We start from the raw sequence: 19107 nt of genomic DNA on the forward strand, positions 1-19107 counted from the left end.
GTTTTATACTTTTTGATGAAAAAACCATGATCACTGTATAAAATAAGGAAATTATTTTAAAGTGCACAGAAGAAATTTAAAACCTTTTTATAACCCTATCCCCCAAAGTAGACCACAATTTGATGTCCAAATCACACTTTAAAAGTTAGACTCCATTTGTACATTGAGCATTCTTTATTAGGCGAAAATTCCATCAATTGTAGGCAATTACTCTGCAGGGTGTTTGTTTGCTTCTATCACAAAATGGAGTCATTTTTTTTTTCACGTACGAAGCAGTACCGGCAGGATCCTGGCCCCCAGATTGCTCTGAGAGTAGTGGCACAGCGTGACAGAAGAGCAGGGATCTGTCACCCTGGGGTAAAGAACAACATGCAAAATAGAGAGTACCATTTTTACACCTGAAGTTTAAAGAGTGCCATTTTAATTCTCTTATTCTTTTTTTCTCTACATAAAAAGCTTCTTTCCCTTCCATGAGCGAGTAGAAATATCATGGTTGGGAACAAAGAATTTGATCCACGAAGTAACGACACTAAAATGTTGTTAAGTGGCACAGTTCATACCAAAGACTTGTAAACCAGGAGGAATTTGATCACTCGTGTGACAACGAGAGAGTTAAACACCAACAAAATACTAATTGTGGAAGGGAGAACCTATCATTTAAAGTCGATTACAATTCAGTTTTATGAACTTTGGGGCTAATAATACAAGTATGCTCTGATGAACCAGAGGACACTAAGGAAGTCATTCCAACCCTACCCAATAAAATTCCAATAAAATTGAAAAACCTTCCCCCTCCTTCATTATGTCCTATGGCATTTGATTTTTTTTTCCACTTTTACTATCAAAAGCTATCTAGGAAGAGTGCAGGGAGGGTGACTTCTCTATGCCTCTTATCCATAAATCAAACAGGCCCAGCTTAGGGGCAGAGAAGACTTGAACTAGGAATCAGGATTGCAGTCCCAGGTTTGCCTCTTACCAGCCCCCTGCCTCCCTGTGCCCATGTTCCACATTAGCACCTGAGGCCCTGGGTAAGATAACCCCAAGGTCTCACCATACCAGAGACTAAGCTTCATTTGTTCCTATAACCACTGCCTTATGAAGTGGATGGAGAAGGGCTCCTAGGACTTTGGTGAAGGAGCCACAGGCAGTCATTTCCTTACCTGAGGGCTGAATTCTTGGCCACTGTGATGGGAACACAGCTTCCTGTTTCGGCTCTACCCAATATTAATTGCTCCTTAGCACCTTGAGCGACTCCTACCATACAGTACATCAGGTGCAATTACGAATAAAATAAGGTCCCTGCCCTCCAAGAAACTATACTATCGTAGAGGTAATAAGATCTACACACAGCTAGTGCAATTAGGGAAAACACAAACTTGAATGTGGTAAGTATCCTAAAACTACACAAATCCATGTCTACAGGGGCTCACAGAAGTGGGGCCACCCCTAGAAACTCGAGATATGGCACAAAGATGGAAAGATGTGCAATGACAGAGATTTGGAAAGGAAACCTCCAACAGAGAGAATGGCAGGAACAGAGATGAGAGTCTGCAAAACTCCTAAGAAACTTCAGTTTAGTGAGCCATGTATCAGGTAGTGGGCAATGGGGCTCAGGGTGGGTTGGAGAAAGTTTGCAGAGCACCTAGAATGGTATTCTAAGAAGTTTGAGTTTTTATTTAATAGGAAATGGAGAGCCATGGTGGGTCTTGGAGCTTTAGGAGGAATAAGGCATAGTGGTTCAATCTACAAGGATAGACTTTAGAGACACCAAGCACAGAGCCTACTTGGAAAACTGTTAGAACACTCCTGGCAAGAAAGTAAAAAAAAGTGGCACTGACCACGGTGGTGGTGATGAGCAAAGACTGGCAGGGAGTGAGGCAAGATACAGAGAAGGGCTGCGATAGGGAACTGACCATATGGGGAGGTAAATGAGTGAACATTACCAGGTGTTAAAAAAAAAAAAAAGTCTATGTGTAGGAGGCTGAAGAATGGTAGTGAGAAAGCAAGACGTTGGAAGCCATCCCTTGTGGAGAGGTGAGGATTTCAGCCTGGATACACTGCATCTTACATAGCGGCACCACCTCTGGGTGGGACAGATGGGCAAACGGGGGCTGACGTGGGGCCAAAGCTTAGGACGCAGGTTAGGCTGGAGATCGGCTAACGGTTCCATGGTGTGGGAGTGACTGGGATCACCCGGGAGGACAGTGGGTAGAGAGAAGAGGGGAGATGACACAGCCGGCAACGTGTATGGAAGCAGAACAAGGGAGGGGAGAGGGCAAGGGGAAGCAGTGAGAACTAGGAGTGGAGCGGCAAGAGCTCTCTCGACAGAAATGGGTGAGGTAAGCGGTTGGCTCCGCCTTGGAATTATGTCCAGGTTCTGACATCTCATTATCATCACCACCACCTGGGCTCAAGCCACCATCAGCCCTTCCCTGATATACTGCAGCCGTCCCCTGTTCCCCACTTCTGCTCTTGCCCCTGTGGTAGACTATTTAATAGCCACAAATCCCTCCCATCCCACGACACGTGTGCCTTTGTCACTTCTCCCATCCACAGCTGGAGTCTATTTGGGGTAACCATGTGATCTGCTTATGATGTGACCCAGGGTGTGAGGCAGAACTGACCCTGCGTGAGTTCCGGAGCCTAAGCCTCGCAGCTTCCACCTTCATTCTCTCAGAATGCCGCCCACCAAGCTGGTCTGCCAGGATGAGAACCACAAGCAGAGAATGCAAGTGAACCACCAAGACCCAGCGCCAGTTGCCAAACGTGTGTAAGGCCATCTTGGACCTTCCACCCCTCCTGAGCCTCCAGCTGAGCTCATTTTTCCGAGTGAGACCAGCACTTTAGGAGTGGAACCAGCAGAGTGGCTGCCTGGCCAATCCACAGAATCAGGAAAAATTATAAATCGCTGTTTTAAGTCACTAACTTTTGGATTTGTTATGCAGCAAATGATAACTGATACACCCCCTGAAACGTATTCTTTGCAAAACAGTGAGAATGCGCTGGTAAAAAAGCATGTAGGATCTCGTCACGGCTCTGCTCAGAGTGCTCCGGTATTTTATAATCTCACTCACAATAAAAAGTTCTTCTCTCCTATTTCCTGCCACTCTCCCCTGGCTCGTGCCTCACTGGCCTTGATCACGTGGAGCAAACTTCCTCCTCCTGGTCTCTGCCTCTGCTGGCCCTTCCTCCCAGAACACTTTCTCCACAGTTCTCAGCAAGGCTCATCTCACCACCCTCACAACTTTACTCACCTTCACTGATGACCCTGCCTGAAACTGCAGGTGACTCCTCCCAAGCCTCCTCAGATTCCCTGATGAACTTATCCCTAGAGCCCTCATCAACAGGTGACATCCTATTTTTCTGTCTTTCTCTGACTTCCCTTACCAGCAATGCAAAGTCCGTGAAGGCGGGAATTCGTGTCCATGTCTGCTGCTGTGTCTTTATCCCCACCATCTAGAAAAGTTTCTGGCATACAGTAAACCCTCAATAAACTTTTGTTAAATGAACAAAGAAAAGCAGGAAGGAAGGATAAAAGGAAGGGAGGAAGAAGGAAAGAAAAAAGGAAGGCAGGAAAGAAGGAAGGAAGAAGGCAGGCAGGCAGAACTGAGAAGATAATGCGCTAGTGGCGGTGGAACACAGTTCTGGATGAAGTAGCAGGGAAGGAGCAGCTGGGGAGGAGCCTGGTGAGCCTCCTTCTTGCCCCTGTAAATGAGAGAACTTGTGGGAATAATGTCACCAGTACAAAACGCAGTTTTGAATGGTCCCTTTCAGAAAAAGGAATCTGGAAAATTCCCAAACCACATGTATGACTTTTTGTTTCTCCCCACCGTCGGTAGGCAGGCGTGCGCGCGCGCGCACACACACACACACACACACACACACACACACACACACACACACACGGAAAAGACCTGGATCCTTAGCCTCTGCAGTTCTGTTCTTTGCAGAGATGCACACGCTACCGACTAGGATGGAAGGTTTACCACTCAATGGCGCGGTCTCGGCTGGTGCCATCTTTGCAGTCTGAATCCAAGAAGATGTCCTTGTAGATCCTCCCACACAGGCAGAACATGTCGGGGGCCGGGTGGTCACAATTCTGCAGAACCTGGAGCATGACCTGCAGAGCCTTCTCACGGTCACCCACACTGTTTCTCCTGAAAGATTTGTATGGTAAGATCACTCATGTCTGAAGCAAGACATGGGAGCATACGTGCGCTCATTCTGGCAAGGGCTGGTGTAGGGATGCTGTGCTTTAGCAGGAAACAAAAGCCAAATAAGAATTCACTTTTTCATGTTCAAATGTAACAAGTGCTTCAGACCCACACCAGTAAATCTCACGCTGTCACAGTTGCTACTTGGTCCCTTCTCTGAGATCCAGACTGTGGATGACAGCAGATGCAGACTGATGTGTTTGGGAAGACACACAAAATAACATGGCAGCTTCTATAGCTGGATGGACAGCAAGGATTGTGGAAGCTACGCCTGAATCATGAGAATGACGTGGTTTGACAGAACGTTCTTTTGGAAAAGTGGCAGGGCCCCCAAGTTCAGAAAGCCAAGAGAAATTTAGAAATGTGTTTTGGCATTTCTCGACCTTGCCATCCTCAAACAGGAAAAGACCCCAGCAATTCCTGTTTTCCTGTCCACTGGAAAAGAAAATTTAGAAAATTGTTTCTATATTCACAAATCACAGTCTTCTCTCTTATTAACTTATATGGTAAAAATTTCATTTCATACAAAGGTAATGGATTCCTTCGATCATTGTTAAAATAATCTTTGCCACAAAATAACCCGAGTTTGTGGTTGTGAATATTAAGGGTTCCTGTGAAGGTTTGGAAGCAAATGCCCATCAGTTGCAGAGCCTGATTAAATCAACTCTGGCTAATGATGTTCGTATTCATATTATAATACGTTAAACATTTGTATAAAGAAACAATTACTATGTAATACTGCTATGGAGTGATCCTTAGAATTTAGTGTTAAGACCAGAAAACAAGGCACTGAATACTGTGCACACAGTGCTACCTTTTTATTTAGGCAAAGCAGAGATGTGAATATTTACCTGCTTTTATTTGCTCAAAATGGAAGGATAAACCAAAAGGTAATAAAACTGGCTACCAACAGGTGGAGGAAGAAAACGTGCTGAAGAGGACAGGAATCCAAATTCACTTCTTGGGATGTGACTTGGAAACTGTAAGGTTTTTTTTTTTTTACCAAATTATAAAAGAAAATGAATTAAAAAAAATTTACATTGTTCCCTAAAAACACCATTTGCCAATAAACACCATTTGAATTTGTGGCTGGAACCAAACAAATGACCCCCTGCAAGCAATTGGTGGCTTACCTACGAAAGACAAACTGGTTCACATGATTTTTAAAGCACAGCACTTTGTATTTTCCTAAGAGGATATAACTTAAGGAAAAAATATAAATGCAAAGAAATCTTAAATACTTTCTGGTAATCATATTGTTAGCAATAATACAGGAACTGGTAATGTGAAAACATCATGTAGTATAGAATACAACAAATGACGATGTTAATATCATTAGGAACCAGATTTTTCAGGGTAAGATACACAAACACAAAATCAAAGGAATTCATTAAAAATCCTACAGTCCTAAATTTGAATTGAAACATCAATATAAAGTCATCCAGTGGTGTTCCTAGCTCTGTCTACCGAAAAGGACCAAAACGATGAGCAACTCAGTAGCAATGAGAACCTCCAAACCCTGACTGGGGTCTGTAAAAGCACCTGTTCCTACAAGGAACCAGCACTTCGTGGAGGAATGGCAGATTCCAGATATGTCTAAGATGGTCCTGGAACATCTTAATACAAAGACTCAAAGAAACTACTAAGTTCATATCAGAAAGACTCAGGAACTAACAAGAATCAGTTTTTGGCCAAAGAAGGGACAGTATGAGCATTAAAAAGAATAGTATAAAAAAGAATTGAAACATATCAACTATATTAAAATGATGATTTCATAATCGTCTTACAGAACTTCAGGGGTCACCCTTGGAGAACGCTAAGGAACCGTCTCATTATTTTTGAAAATTATCAAAGCAAAAATTAAGCAAATAGTCTCCTTTTCCCAGATGAGTTGTACACTGGGGGTAACCAAGTCATTGATGAGATGAAATGTCTCTTTAGAAAGTATTTGTGCTAGTAACTCAGGAATTATAAAATTCAAGTATCACTATTTTTGTAACCCCTAATGAAACAATGGATCCAGGCAATGATCGTCAACAGCCATTAACATCACAAAAAAAGAAAAAACAAATAAAGTACACAATCAACTATGAAGTATTCTTTCCAGAAAAAAAAAAAAAAATGAAACCAGAATCTGAACTAAGCCTCCAAATCTAACTACCAAGTTGCAAGGAGAAAAAGGGACAGAGGAACTTAATAAATCACACCACAGGGATACTATTACAAAATCCACAACTTTGGAACTGCTATCAGACAAATGCTTCCTTACCAAGTAATTAACAGGGAAAAGAAAAAATAAGATAAGGGGAAACCTATATACTAAAAAAGACTTGGGGTGCCTGTGTGGCTCAGTCAGTTGAGTGTCCGACTCTTGATTTCGGCTCAGGTTATGATCTCATGGTTTGTGGGACTGAGCACCGCATGCTGGGTTCTATGCTGACAATGTGGAGCCTGCTTGGTATATTCTCTTTCTCTTTCTCTTTCTCTTTCTCTCTCTCTCTCTCTCTCTCTCTCTCTCTCTCTTTCCCCCCCTCCCCCACTTGTGCACTCCCTCCCTCTCTCTCAAAATAAACAAATATTTAAAAATATATTAAAAAAGACTTAAGAATCATCTCAACCAAATGCCATGTATAGACCTTGTTTGAATCATGACTCAAAAACCCCACTCTAAACACAAAAGGTAAAGACAGAGAGGTACCTGGGAAAATCTGAGCATTGATACTGAGGAATTATTGTTTATCCTTAGGTATAACACAATCATGACCATGTTTTGTCAAACTGTCCCTCAGACAATACAGAAATATCTCTGGATAAAATGGTATGTCTTTGCTTCAAAATAAATCTGGTGTTGGGGTAAGACAGAGTGGATGGGGTGAGCAGGAAACAAAAATGGCCATGCAGGGATCATTACTGAAGAGTGGAAAAGGGGTACATGGGGGTTCACTATATCATTTCCTACTTTTGACTGTGTTTGAAATTTCTATTAATACATTCAATGTAATCCCAGTCAAAATTGCACCAGCATTCTTCTCGAAGCTAGAACAAGCAATCCTAAAATTTGTGTGGAACCACAAAAGACCCCGAATAGCCAAAGTAATTTTGAAGAAGAAGACCAAAGAAGGAGGCATCACAATCCCAGAATTTAGCCTCTACTACAAAGCTGTAATCATCAAGACAGCATGGTATTGACACAAAAACAGACACATAGACCAATGGAATAGAATAGAAACCCCAGAATTAAACCCACAAAAGTATGGCCAGCTAATCTTTGACAAAGCAGGAAAGAATATCCAATGGAAAAAAAAAAACAAGTCTCTTTAACAAATGGTGCTGGGAGAGCTGGACAGCAACATGCAGAAGAATGAAACTAGACCACTTTCTTACACCATTCACAAAAATAAACTCAAAATGGATAAAGGACCTGAATGTGAGACAGGAAACCATCAAAAGCAGGAGAAAGCAGGAAAACACCTCTCTGACCTCAGCCACAGCAATTTCTTACTTGACACATCCCCAAAGGCAAGGGAATTAAAAGCAAAAATGAACTATTGGGACCTCATGAAGATAAAAAGCTTCTGCACTGCAAAGGAAACAATCAACAAAACTAAAAGGCAACCGACATAATGGGAAAAGATATTTGCAAATGACATATTGGACAAAGGGCTAGTATCCAAAATCTATAAAGAGCTCACCAAACTCCACACCCGAAAAACAAATAATCCAGTGAAGAAATGGGCAGAAAACATGAATAGACACTTCTCTAAAGAAGACATCCACATGGCCAACAGGCACATGAAAAGATGCTCCACGTCGCTCCTCATCAGGGAAATACAAATCAAAACCACACTCAGATACCACCTCACGTCAGTCAGAGTGGCTAAAATAAACAAATCAGGAGACTATAGATGCTGGAGGGGATGTGGAGAAACAGGAACCCTCTTGCATTACTGGTGGGAATGCAAACTGGTGCAGCCACTCTGGAAAACAGTGTGGAGGTTCCTCAAAAAATTATAAACAGATCTACCTTATGACCCAGCAATAGCACTGCTAGGAATTTACCCAAGGGATACAGGAGTGCTGATGCATAGGGGCACTTGAACCCCAATGTTTATAGCAGCACTCTTGACAATAGCCAAATTAGGGAAAGAGCCTAAATGTCCATCAAATGAGGAATGGATAAAGAAATTGTGGTTTATATACACAATGGAACACTACGTGGCAGTGAGAAAGAATGAAATATGGCCTTTTGTAGCAACGTGGATGGAACTGGAGAGTGTTATGCTAAGTGAAATAAGTCATACAGAGAAAGACAGACACCATGTTTTCACTCCTATGTGGATCCTGAGAAACTTAACAGAAGATCCCGGGGGAGGGGAAGGAAAAAAAAAGGCTAGAGAGGGAGGGAGTCAAAACATGAGAGACTCTAAAAAACTGAGAACAAACTGAGGGTTTACGGGGGGTTGGAGGGAGGGGTGGATGGGTGATGGGTACTGAGGAGGGCACCTGTTGGGATGAGCACTGGGTGTTGTATGGAAACCAATTTGATAATAAATTTCATTTAAAAAAAGAAATTTCTATTAATAAAACCAAAAAGTAAAAGGTATGCATCCTGACTCCATTCCGCTTCTATAATCTGGAAATAGAAAAACCCATATATATATATACACACACGTATATATATATTCAAGAATTTTTGAACCAAGATGTTTATTATGGCATTGCTCCTAACAGTGAAAAACTGAAGATAACCCAAATGTCCTCTGACATACGATAAATGTCAAATGATAAAATACAGTTTGTAACAACCAAACCATGGAGTATCATGCAACCCTCAGAAAGAGGCAGGTCTGCATGTAATTATATAGAAAACTTTCCCTAACAGTTCATGGAAAAAACATTGCTGAACTAAATGAATGCCATGATCCCATTCTTTGCAGTAAATATTATTTCCACTTATGTTCACATGCACAAAGTCTGGAAGGATACACATTAAACTGTTCAAAAAAATCACTGCTGGGATTTGCACAAGGTGTTCCTGTGCATGTTTTACTAATAACTATTCTAATAAATAATAAAGAGATTATTCTTTTTAATTTCTTGGCAATTTGACAACAGGCTCTTTTATGCTTTCTTTCCTGAGGACCTGTAAGTCATAAAACTCTGCATCATTCAAGACAACAGATTAGTACGTCAAACAGCTTTTCTCAATGGGGGTCCTGCTAGTGAATTAAGCTCCAGAGAAAATTATTTGATTATCTGAGTAACTATTTTCTCCATTCTCCCAAGTATGGTACACAGGTAGCCCCATTCTGGATACTTAAGAGAGTTCATTCGACTGATACAATGGATGCCTTAGGGCATTAGGGTTTAATTCTCTGTGGAACCCAAGCCGGGTTGAGAAGGGCTAATCTAGACACTTGGCATTCTTCTGGAAACCTGCAGTAATTAGGCCTGTATTGCAACTTTGATTTTTCCTATTTTCCAGCCTGATCTTGTTCTCAGAGATTTGATCTGTACTCTCTTTGTCCATAGAATCCAATTATCAGCCTGCAAAACAGATCTCTTAACCAACAGCCCACTCACGATTCCTTCCCATTTTAAAGAGTGAAGAGCTACCAACCCAACTCAATTTTACTACAGCATTGAAATAATTTCTACAGTCAGTGGCAGGAAAATGAAAAAAGACTAAAACTTTAATGAGGTACAACATTTTTACATCTGCTATGAGCCAACTTTTGAGGTGTGAAATTTTCAGGATTCTGAAAACAATTTACTTAACTCTTCTAAATGCTTCATTATCGATCTGAGTTCAGGTTCATTTGGTTTTCTTTGGACCATTTACAGCAATGTTTCCCTTAAATTTTTTTCATTAACTTGAAACTTACCCTTGTTACTAAAAACAAAAGGTCTTTGGGGGATTAAAAAAAAGAACAAAAATAAAAAATCAAATATTTGCAAAAAATGAAAAGGCGATTTTCAGCTTAAAAGCCACTTTAGGACAGGTGCTAAATAGCTAATCTCTTTAGTTGTTAATAATCGGTTTTCAGATATGCTTATCATTTTCAGATCCCAAAGTATCCACGAACAAGTCTACAGATAAAATCTCCTGTGTTTAATCAGTCTGGCAACATATGTTTCTGACGATAAGGTCATTTCACAAATTAAGAGAAAGATATGAACTAAGACAGTGGGGTCGCAACGTTGGCTTGCACATTAGAATCACCTGGGAAACTTCAAAAACCTTGGTGTTCAGGTTGCACTTGAGACCAGTTACATCAGTCTCTGGAGATGGGATCCAGGCATTAGTGTGTCTTACCCTGGATGTTCGGTAGGTCTGCATCACTGCTAAGTCCCAGTGACCGCTTCTAAGCCCTTGTGTTATCTGACCTACCAGCAGCATTTGATAGCTGAGTACTCCTTCCTCTTTGGATTACCTTCTTCATTCGGCTTGCAGATCACCATACTCTCCTCATTTTCCTTCTACTTGAGTCTAATTTTCTGGTTCCTATTCATCTCCCTAGTCTTTTAACACTGGAGAGTCCTTAAGCATAACCCTTGGATGTTTCTTATCTGTAACTACACTAGATCCCTTGGTATATCATCTACTGTCCTGCTTTTCCAAACATCTATATCTTGATGACTCCCAATTACTATCTCCAGCCCAGAGCTCTCCCCTGAACTCCATATCCAACTGTCTTCCTAGCATCTCACTTGCATGTCTAATACCTCAAACTTGATGTGTCCAAAACTTAACTGCTGATTGTCCCATCAAAGCTATTCTTCTCCATCTTATTTAAGAATGGCCAGTCCGTTCCTCCTGTTTTTCATGCCAAAAACTTTGGAGTCATGCTTCATATCGCTAGTATCTTTCATTCGATCAAATAATTCTGTTAGCTTTTATTTTAAGCCATATCCAAAAATGGGCTACTCCTCATGACCCCCACTGCTACTACCCTGACCCAAATAACCATCATTTCCTGCTTTCACCCTCTACAATCTATTCTCAACACGGGAGTCAGAGTGATCCTGCTAAACACTGAGTCACGTCATGTCACTCCACTACTCAAAACCGTCCACGCAAATGCCAATCATATATCTGACAAGGGGTTAATATCAAAAATATATAGAGTTCATACAACTCAAGAGCAAAAAAAGTCTGATTAAAAAATGGGCAGAGGACCTGAAGAAACATTTTTCCAAAGAAGGCATCAAGACGGCCAATGGTAAAGACCGCAGGCAGACACAGGAAAAGATGTTTGATACCACTCATCATCAGGAAAATGCAATTCAAAACCACAACAATCACCTCGCACCTGTCGGAATGGCTAAGATCTATTAAAAAAAAAAAAAAGAAAGAAGTGTTGGTGAGGATATGGATAAAAGGGAACCTTCATGCACTGTGGGTGGGATGCAAATTGACGCAGGTGCTGTGGAAAACAGTATGGAGACTCTTGAAAAAATTAAAAATGGAACTACCATATGATCCAGCAATTCCATTTTTGGGTATTTATCTAAAGGAAACAAAAACACTAACTCTAAAGGATATCTGCACTCCCATGTTCACTGCATTATTTACAATAGCAAAGACCTAGAAGCAACCTAAGTGTCCAACAGATAACCAGAGTGTGATATACATACACAATGGAATATTGTTCAGTCATAAAAAGGAATCTTGCCATTTTCAACCACATGCATGGACCCTGAGGGCATTGTGCTGAATGAAACAAGTCAGAGAAAGACAAATACTGTATGATCTCACCTATATGCAGAGTCTGAAAAAAGCAACCAAACCAACCTCAACCAAGCTCACAGATACAGAAGACAGACAGACTGGTTGCTGCCAAAGGTGGGGGGTGGGATGTGGGTGAAATGGGTGAAGGGGGTCAAAAGGTATAAACTTTCAGTTACAAAATACATGCATCTTGGGGATGTAATACATAGCATGGTGACTGCAGCCAATACTGTATTGTATATTTGAAAGTTTCTGGGGCTCCTGGGTGGCTCAGTTGGTTAAGTGTCCGATTTCAGCTCAGGCCATGATCTCACCACTCGGGAGTTTAAGCCCCACTATCATATGGTAGTTCCCCACTCTGAGCTGTCAGCACAGAGCCTGGAGCCTGCTTCAGATTCTGTGTCTCCCTCGCTCTTTACCCCTCCCCTGCTCGTGCTCTGTCTCTCAGAAATAAATGTTAAAATTTTTTTTTAATAAAAGAAATTTTAAAAAAGTTCCTAAGAGAGATCTTAAAGGTTTTCCTCACAAGAAAAATATTCACAATTATGTGTGGTGATGGATGTTAGTAAGACTTCCTGTGGTGATCATTACACAAAATGTACATACATCAAATCATGATGTTATTCACCTGAAACTAATATGTTATATATCAATTATATCTCAAAACCAAAAACAACAAAACATCCTTCCAGAGGCTCCCATCACAGAGCCATTGCCAATTTTCTTTCAGTGGCCTACAAGATTCTGTAAGACCTGGCTCCCGGTTGTTTCACAGAGTAGGGGTCCTCTGCTCCAGCTGCACAAGCATCCCTGCCATTGCACGTGCTGATCCCTCTGGCTGGAATGTTCTTCCCCAATATATTTGCATGGTATGTTCCCTCATCTCTCATTTTTTTCCATGTCACTCTCTAGTAAGTCAAGTCTTCTCTGAGCACTCAGCTCATAATTGTAACCTGCCCCACCAACCTCCCTACCACCCTAACCTGTTTTAATAATTTTACTTAGTTTGTATGGTGTCTCCCCATTAAGAATGTAAGCTCCAAGAGGAAGGGATTTTTCTGTCTGGTTTGTTTACTGCTATGCTCCAAGGCTTAGAACTCAATCTAGCACATAAGTAGGTGCTCAATAAGTATCTGTTAAGTTGTCTGTTATATGGATGACAAACTGAGCAAGACTAAATGTAGTGACATGAAAAGATCTCCATCCATTGACTGTTAAGTGAACAAAGAAAATTACAGGGGCGCCTGGGTGGCTTGGTCAGTTAAGCGTCTGAATTTGGCTCAGGTCACGATCTCACGGTTCAGGAGTTTGAGCCCTGCACTGGGCTCTCTGCTGTCAGTGCAGATCCTGCTTTGGATCCTCTGTTATCATCTCTCTCTGCCCCTCCCCCCTCTTTAAAAAGAAACATTTTTTTTTAATTACAGAGCATCTCCTGTATTGTAAAAACCCTGCAGTATGACATATTGAATAGTATGTAAATTCACAGAACTGAAAGGATATACACCAAACTGATGAGACAGATTACTTCTGGAACATAAGTGGGACTAGAGATTAGAATCACAAGGGACAGTTTCTTTAAATGTTTTTTTCCCCAGGTTCTTCCCAAAATATATAAGTGTGTTTCTTATTTATGCAATAAAACACACAGAGTAAAAACAGAACATTGGACTGGGAATCCTACACAGCTAGGTTCTGGTTATTTTTATACCATTTACTACCCATGTGAATTTTGAGCAAGTTGCTTACCCTTTCTGGGCCTCAGTTCTTCATGTGCAAAGTATGTTGGACTTTGCTTACTTCACCAGGCAACGGGGAACTACAGGTCTGCCAGAGCTTTCATTGGTTACTAAGCATCCTGCCTGCCTGCCTTTTCTGTACTGTGTGTCTGTAAGAGAAAGCTCATAGGGTAGGAGACAGAGTTCCAAAAAATCTTTTTTTCTACACAAACACTCAGAATTAACAAGCAAAATGTCTCACTAGACCAGTGTCCTTTCTAGGACAGACTCTTAGGCTGCCCACCAAAAACCTCTGAAGACACTTCTGCTTCCAATTAGGAGTAGAAGACTGTGAAAGGACTTCCACTCTCACAGTAACAATAAAAACCTAGACAATATATAAACTACTGAAGAGGAGGAAGAACTTCCTTGATTAATTCCACAGGAAAACAATGCTTTCAGAGCTGAGCAAAGAGCCATGACAGCATCCTCACTGGGGTGCCTGCTCTAGGTACTGACAAATCGAAGAGGGAGCCTTTGATAGAGAAACTGCACAGGGACAAAGAGAAAATGAGCAAAGTTGTGCACAACAGCATGGGCTGATGGGAAAGAACGGAATCTGGAAGGGTCCCCAGGCGAAAACTAATCGCTGAGTGTAAGAACTCCCTTGCAGCACACTTGCCCACTAAATTTTTCCAAGAAAGCTGTGATGAAGGGGAGGCTCAAAGTAAAAAAGAGATCACACGCATCATCATAGCACTCAGATGTGGGTCACTGTGAAAACTGAATCCAAAAATTACACAAACAGCAACTCAAAATCTTCCATGCTCAAATACTGACAAGATCAGAAAGGTAGCAGAGAGACAAGAGGTGGGAGGTCAGGCTAACCGCAAGTAAACTGATTAGAATTGAGTCCAGTCCCAACCCAGCTACTCTCTAGGAGAAATATGAAAAAAAATCAGTCATATATGTTAACTGCCAGACCTAAGACAGAGCTCAGATAATCAAGGTAATAAACAAAACAAACTGAAATTATACTTCAGCCTCCACTGTTTTGTTTTTTCCCCACTGTTCTTTTAGATAAAATGTCTAAAATAAAACTGAGATGTGCACAGAAGAAAATGTGACCCACGATCAAGATAAAACATAATCAATAGAACCAGACCCAGAAATTGACAGTAACTTTAAAACTGTTATAAACATGGGCACCTGGGTGGCTCAGTTGGTTAAGTGTCCAACTCTTGATTTCGGCACAGGTCACGATCTCACGATTCAGGAGATTGAGCCCCACTTGGGCTCTGCGCTGGCAGTGTGGAGGCTGCTTGGGATTCTCCCTTTCCCTCCCTCTTTGCCCCTCCCCACTCACACTCTCTCTCAAAATAAACTTAAAAAAACTATTACAAAATGTTTAAATATATATATGTATACATAAAGCATGTATCTGTGAAGAAATAAGATATTTTGTGAGAGAAATGGAAACTCTCAAAAAAAATGAATAGAAGTCCTAAAACTAAAAAGTTTAAAAAAAAAACACTGAATGAACACAGCATCAGATCTGGACATGGATAAGATCAGGTGTGTTCAGGGTGGTACGGCCATAGACCAGATTTGGGCCCTCTGAAACACAGGATCAGTGACCTGGAATATGGGCCAAATGCCATTATCCAAACGGGGCTGGATGGGCATGGGAGGAGAGTTGACAAGGACAAGGGCAAAAGGAAACTTTGTGGGATAAAACACTGTGTCTATTGATCATGGTAATAGTTATATGAGACTATTTATTTGGCTAAAGTCATCAAACTGTGCACTTTAAATGGGTGCATTTTACTGTACGGAAGTTCTACCTTATACCTTAATAAAGCTGGCTCTAAAAATACATAGAACCCATCAATGTCTCTGAAAGGTAAGTGTCCTGCTGGGCCAATCAGTGGTCTGTTCGCCTTCAGATAACACCCCTCTTTCACCTGCTCTGCTCTGCATCACAGGGGAGCGGGCTCCTCCAGGATGCTTCTGGGCTTCCTGGTCAGCTGATTGCCAGCAATGAGCAGCCAGTAGAAGACGATGGTGGACAAGTATCTGGAGGAGCGGAAGAATGAAGTAGCCATAATACTTTCTCCCCTTTTTTGTCTGTGTTTCCTGTGGTGGCTCTAGAAACAACTGCATCTCTTCTATAGATCTAGCTCCCAAAAGGCTGGCGTGTAATGGTTTCAAGTGATCCTGGCTCCTAGATTCGGATCACATCACCTCTTTCCTGTATCCATCCAGCCAAAGGAGGGATGGTAGCAGCTTCCTGTACATGTTCATTTCTGAGTGGCCTCAGTTCCCTGTTTGGCTTCTCAGCTCTTCCATCACCTGTGTAACCAATTCCATGTATTACATTTCCTCTACTTTAAATACTTAGAGATTTGTTTCCTGATTGGATCTTCCACAAGGAAGCAGGTGTCTTAGTCTGGCCAGATGCCTCGTATTTACATACGGAGAAGGGAACAGTTACAGGCAACCTGTGTTTGAGTGTGAACAATGCCCAGAACCAAAGAAATGCATGAACCAGAATGGTTGTTTTCTTACATCAGGGCAGAACCACTATTAAATCATCCTATCCTTGCCTCCATCATCACCACCTTTTCCAGTCCCCTGGGACCACCCAGCAACATCTATAAAGGTTGGGCTTGGGGTGCCTGGGTGACTCCGTTGGGTAAGTGTCTGTCTCTTGATTTCGGCTCAGGTCATGATCTCATGGTTCGTGAGTTTGAGCCCCGCGTCGGGCTCTGCACTGTCAGCACGGAGCCTGCTTGGGATTCTCTCTCTCTGCCCATTCCCTGCTTTCACACATGCATAGTCTCTCTCAAAATAAACATTTAAGTTTATTTATTTTGAGACACAGAGACAGTGTGAGTGGGGTAGGGGCAGAGAGACAGGGAGACAGAGAATCCCAAGCAGGCTCCATGCTGTCAGTGCAGAGCCTGGTGTGGGGCTCAAACCCACGAAACCACGAGATCATGTCCTGAGCTGAAACCAAAAGTTGGACGCTTAAATGACTGAGCCACCCAGGTGCCCCTCAAAAGAAACATTTTTAAGAAAAACATTTTTTACAGTGGACTGGCAGGCCATAATTTCGAACAGGGCACTTCGAAGGCTGGCTCTCCCATTTTCACAAAGGCAACAGGAGGTGAAGAATATTCTTGCTGCACTCTTGGTTCTGCTGACAGACTCTCAGGGATCTCCACATGGACGGATCCAGTTAAACTCTACTTCTTATTTACAAGCTGCAGTGGTAACTAGGATGTGTTCACTAAAACCCATTTATTATTTTTTTCTGGGCCCTCAGCCAGACCACATTTCCCCACTTCTCTTGCAATTAGGTTGGCTGAGACTGAACTTTGGCCAATGACATATGCTAACAAGTAACAAACATCACTTCCTGACCAGGCTCATACAAACCTCCCTGGTACAGTCAAAAGTGGAAACCACCCTAATGTCCATCAACTGATAAATGAATAGATAAAACGGGGTCCATCAGTACAATGGAGTATTTTTCAGCCACAGGAAGTAATTTAGTACTGATGTATGCTACAACATGAATGAACCTTGACAAAATTATGCTAAGTGAACGAAGTCACCCAGAAAAGATCACGTATTATAGGATTCCATTTATATGAAGTGTCCAGAATAGGCAAATCCAGAGAGACAAAAAGAGATGAGTGGTTTTCTCGGGCTAGCAGCTGAGGTGGGGGAACACGGAGTGACTGCTAATGGACTGCCAAAATATAACAGTGGTTGTTTAGGGCTGGGAAGGGGAGCTAGGGGGTGGAAGGGGGATGGTGGCTGGTAATGGGTTCAGGATTTGTGGGGGACAAATGATGAAAATATTCTAAAACTGATTACTGTGACGGTTGCACAACTTTGTGAATATACTAAAAATCAAAGGCTTGTACTCTTTAAATGGGTGAACTATAGAGAATGCAAATTATATCTCAATAAAGCTGTTACAACACACACACCCCACACAAAATATCCTTGGCAATTCAGCATGGTCTCTCTTATCATCTGGTGAAAGGAGAGCGGAGGATCGAAGAGAGGGCAGAGCACCAAGATGGAAGGAGACTGAATTTTCAATCACCTGGAGAAGAGACTGCCCAACCAGGATACATCCACACTGGAATGATTCGTAAGTGAAAACAAACATTCATCATGTTAAGACTGAAATTTATATGCTACTTGTTATAGCAGTTACCCTAACCCTGACCAATACACAAGCCACCACCACTAAGAATGCACAGGTTTCCTTGGTGATAAAGACCAGTTCCCCTCTGAGTCTATATGAAATCGCATTTGAACAGACACCTTGGATCCCGCACCAGGAAAACTTCCATCACTGCTGACCGTGACCTGGCCTATGCAGTCCTTCACTTTTCTGGGATTCCCTGCTTTGGACCATGCCCTACTTTAAGGGTGGCATTGCCAGTAATTCTGCTTTATATTTTTCTGTGTACACTGAACACATATGACTTAGATATGTTTATTTTCACACATCTAAAGTTCAAAAGGTTTGCCTACTACTACACCAAGCCCTTAACTGTAGCACCCAGTTATCACCATATGGATCTTCTCCAACTGTAGGCCACAGGTGATCACTGAGTCATTCATTCATTCACCCACTCAACAAATACTGAGCACTTACTCTGTGGGTGGCACAATGTTATTAGGCACAGGGGAGGCAATGACCTAGTATACTGTGGCTCCTGCCCCCTTCAGATTTAGTCTAGTGGGAGGGAGAATTAATATTAACAAGTAAACACAGAAATGTGCGTGCTATGAAGGAAGAGAGCAGGTGCTATGAGAATGACTAACAGCAGGGACATTGTTTTTAAGTATGGTACTCTTTGCAACACCAATCTTTTAGAAAGGGACGTTTAACTAGACCCTGAAGGATCATCAGATTCAGTCAGGCAAGCAATGAGCATTCCAGACAGAGGAAGCACCCATGAGGAGAACAGCCTGCCTCTCTTAAGAAATGAAGGCAGGTGAGGGTGGTGACAGGGCAGTGGACCAGGAACGGGACAGGAGGCAAGGCAGGACCCAGGTCACATGGGACCATTTCCCTAACTCTTAGGCGAAGTTTCTCCATTAAGGACTCCTACTCACAAGAACTCAGAAGCTATGAACTAACTTTCACATTTTACTCCAAACGGCTTTCTAGATTTTAGCTCTTAAGAAGCCTTCCTGAAATACCATCATGGAAGATAATAGAACACAGGTGGTTGGGATTCTGTCAGGAAATAGAAGGGCAATTCGCATTCACTCAGCATCTTCTATGTGCCAGGCACTGTGTGCTAAGTTTTTAAAGATATTCTTATTTAAGGGGCGCCTGGGTGGCTCAGTCAGTTGAGCGTTCAACTCTTGATTTCGGCTCAGGTCGTGATCCTAGAGTCATGGGATCCAGCCC

General features: G+C 42.0%; 1 protein-coding gene across 3 annotated transcripts in view; it reads right to left on the minus strand.

Annotated features, from left to right (window-relative positions):
* Positions 1-19107, minus strand: part of MAP3K15 (mitogen-activated protein kinase kinase kinase 15) — a 123803-nt gene that overhangs the window by 51325 nt on the left and 53371 nt on the right. For all 3 annotated transcript variants that reach the window (XM_047843445.1, XM_047843447.1, XM_047843446.1), the window contains exon 7: positions 3987-4157. In XM_047843445.1, coding sequence (XP_047699401.1) covers positions 3987-4157 — 171 coding nt within the window. The remainder of the gene's footprint in view (positions 1-3986; positions 4158-19107) is intronic.

This window comes from Prionailurus viverrinus, chromosome X, assembly GCF_022837055.1.
Source record: "Prionailurus viverrinus isolate Anna chromosome X, UM_Priviv_1.0, whole genome shotgun sequence".
NCBI classification, from domain to species: Eukaryota; Metazoa; Chordata; class Mammalia; order Carnivora; family Felidae; genus Prionailurus; species Prionailurus viverrinus.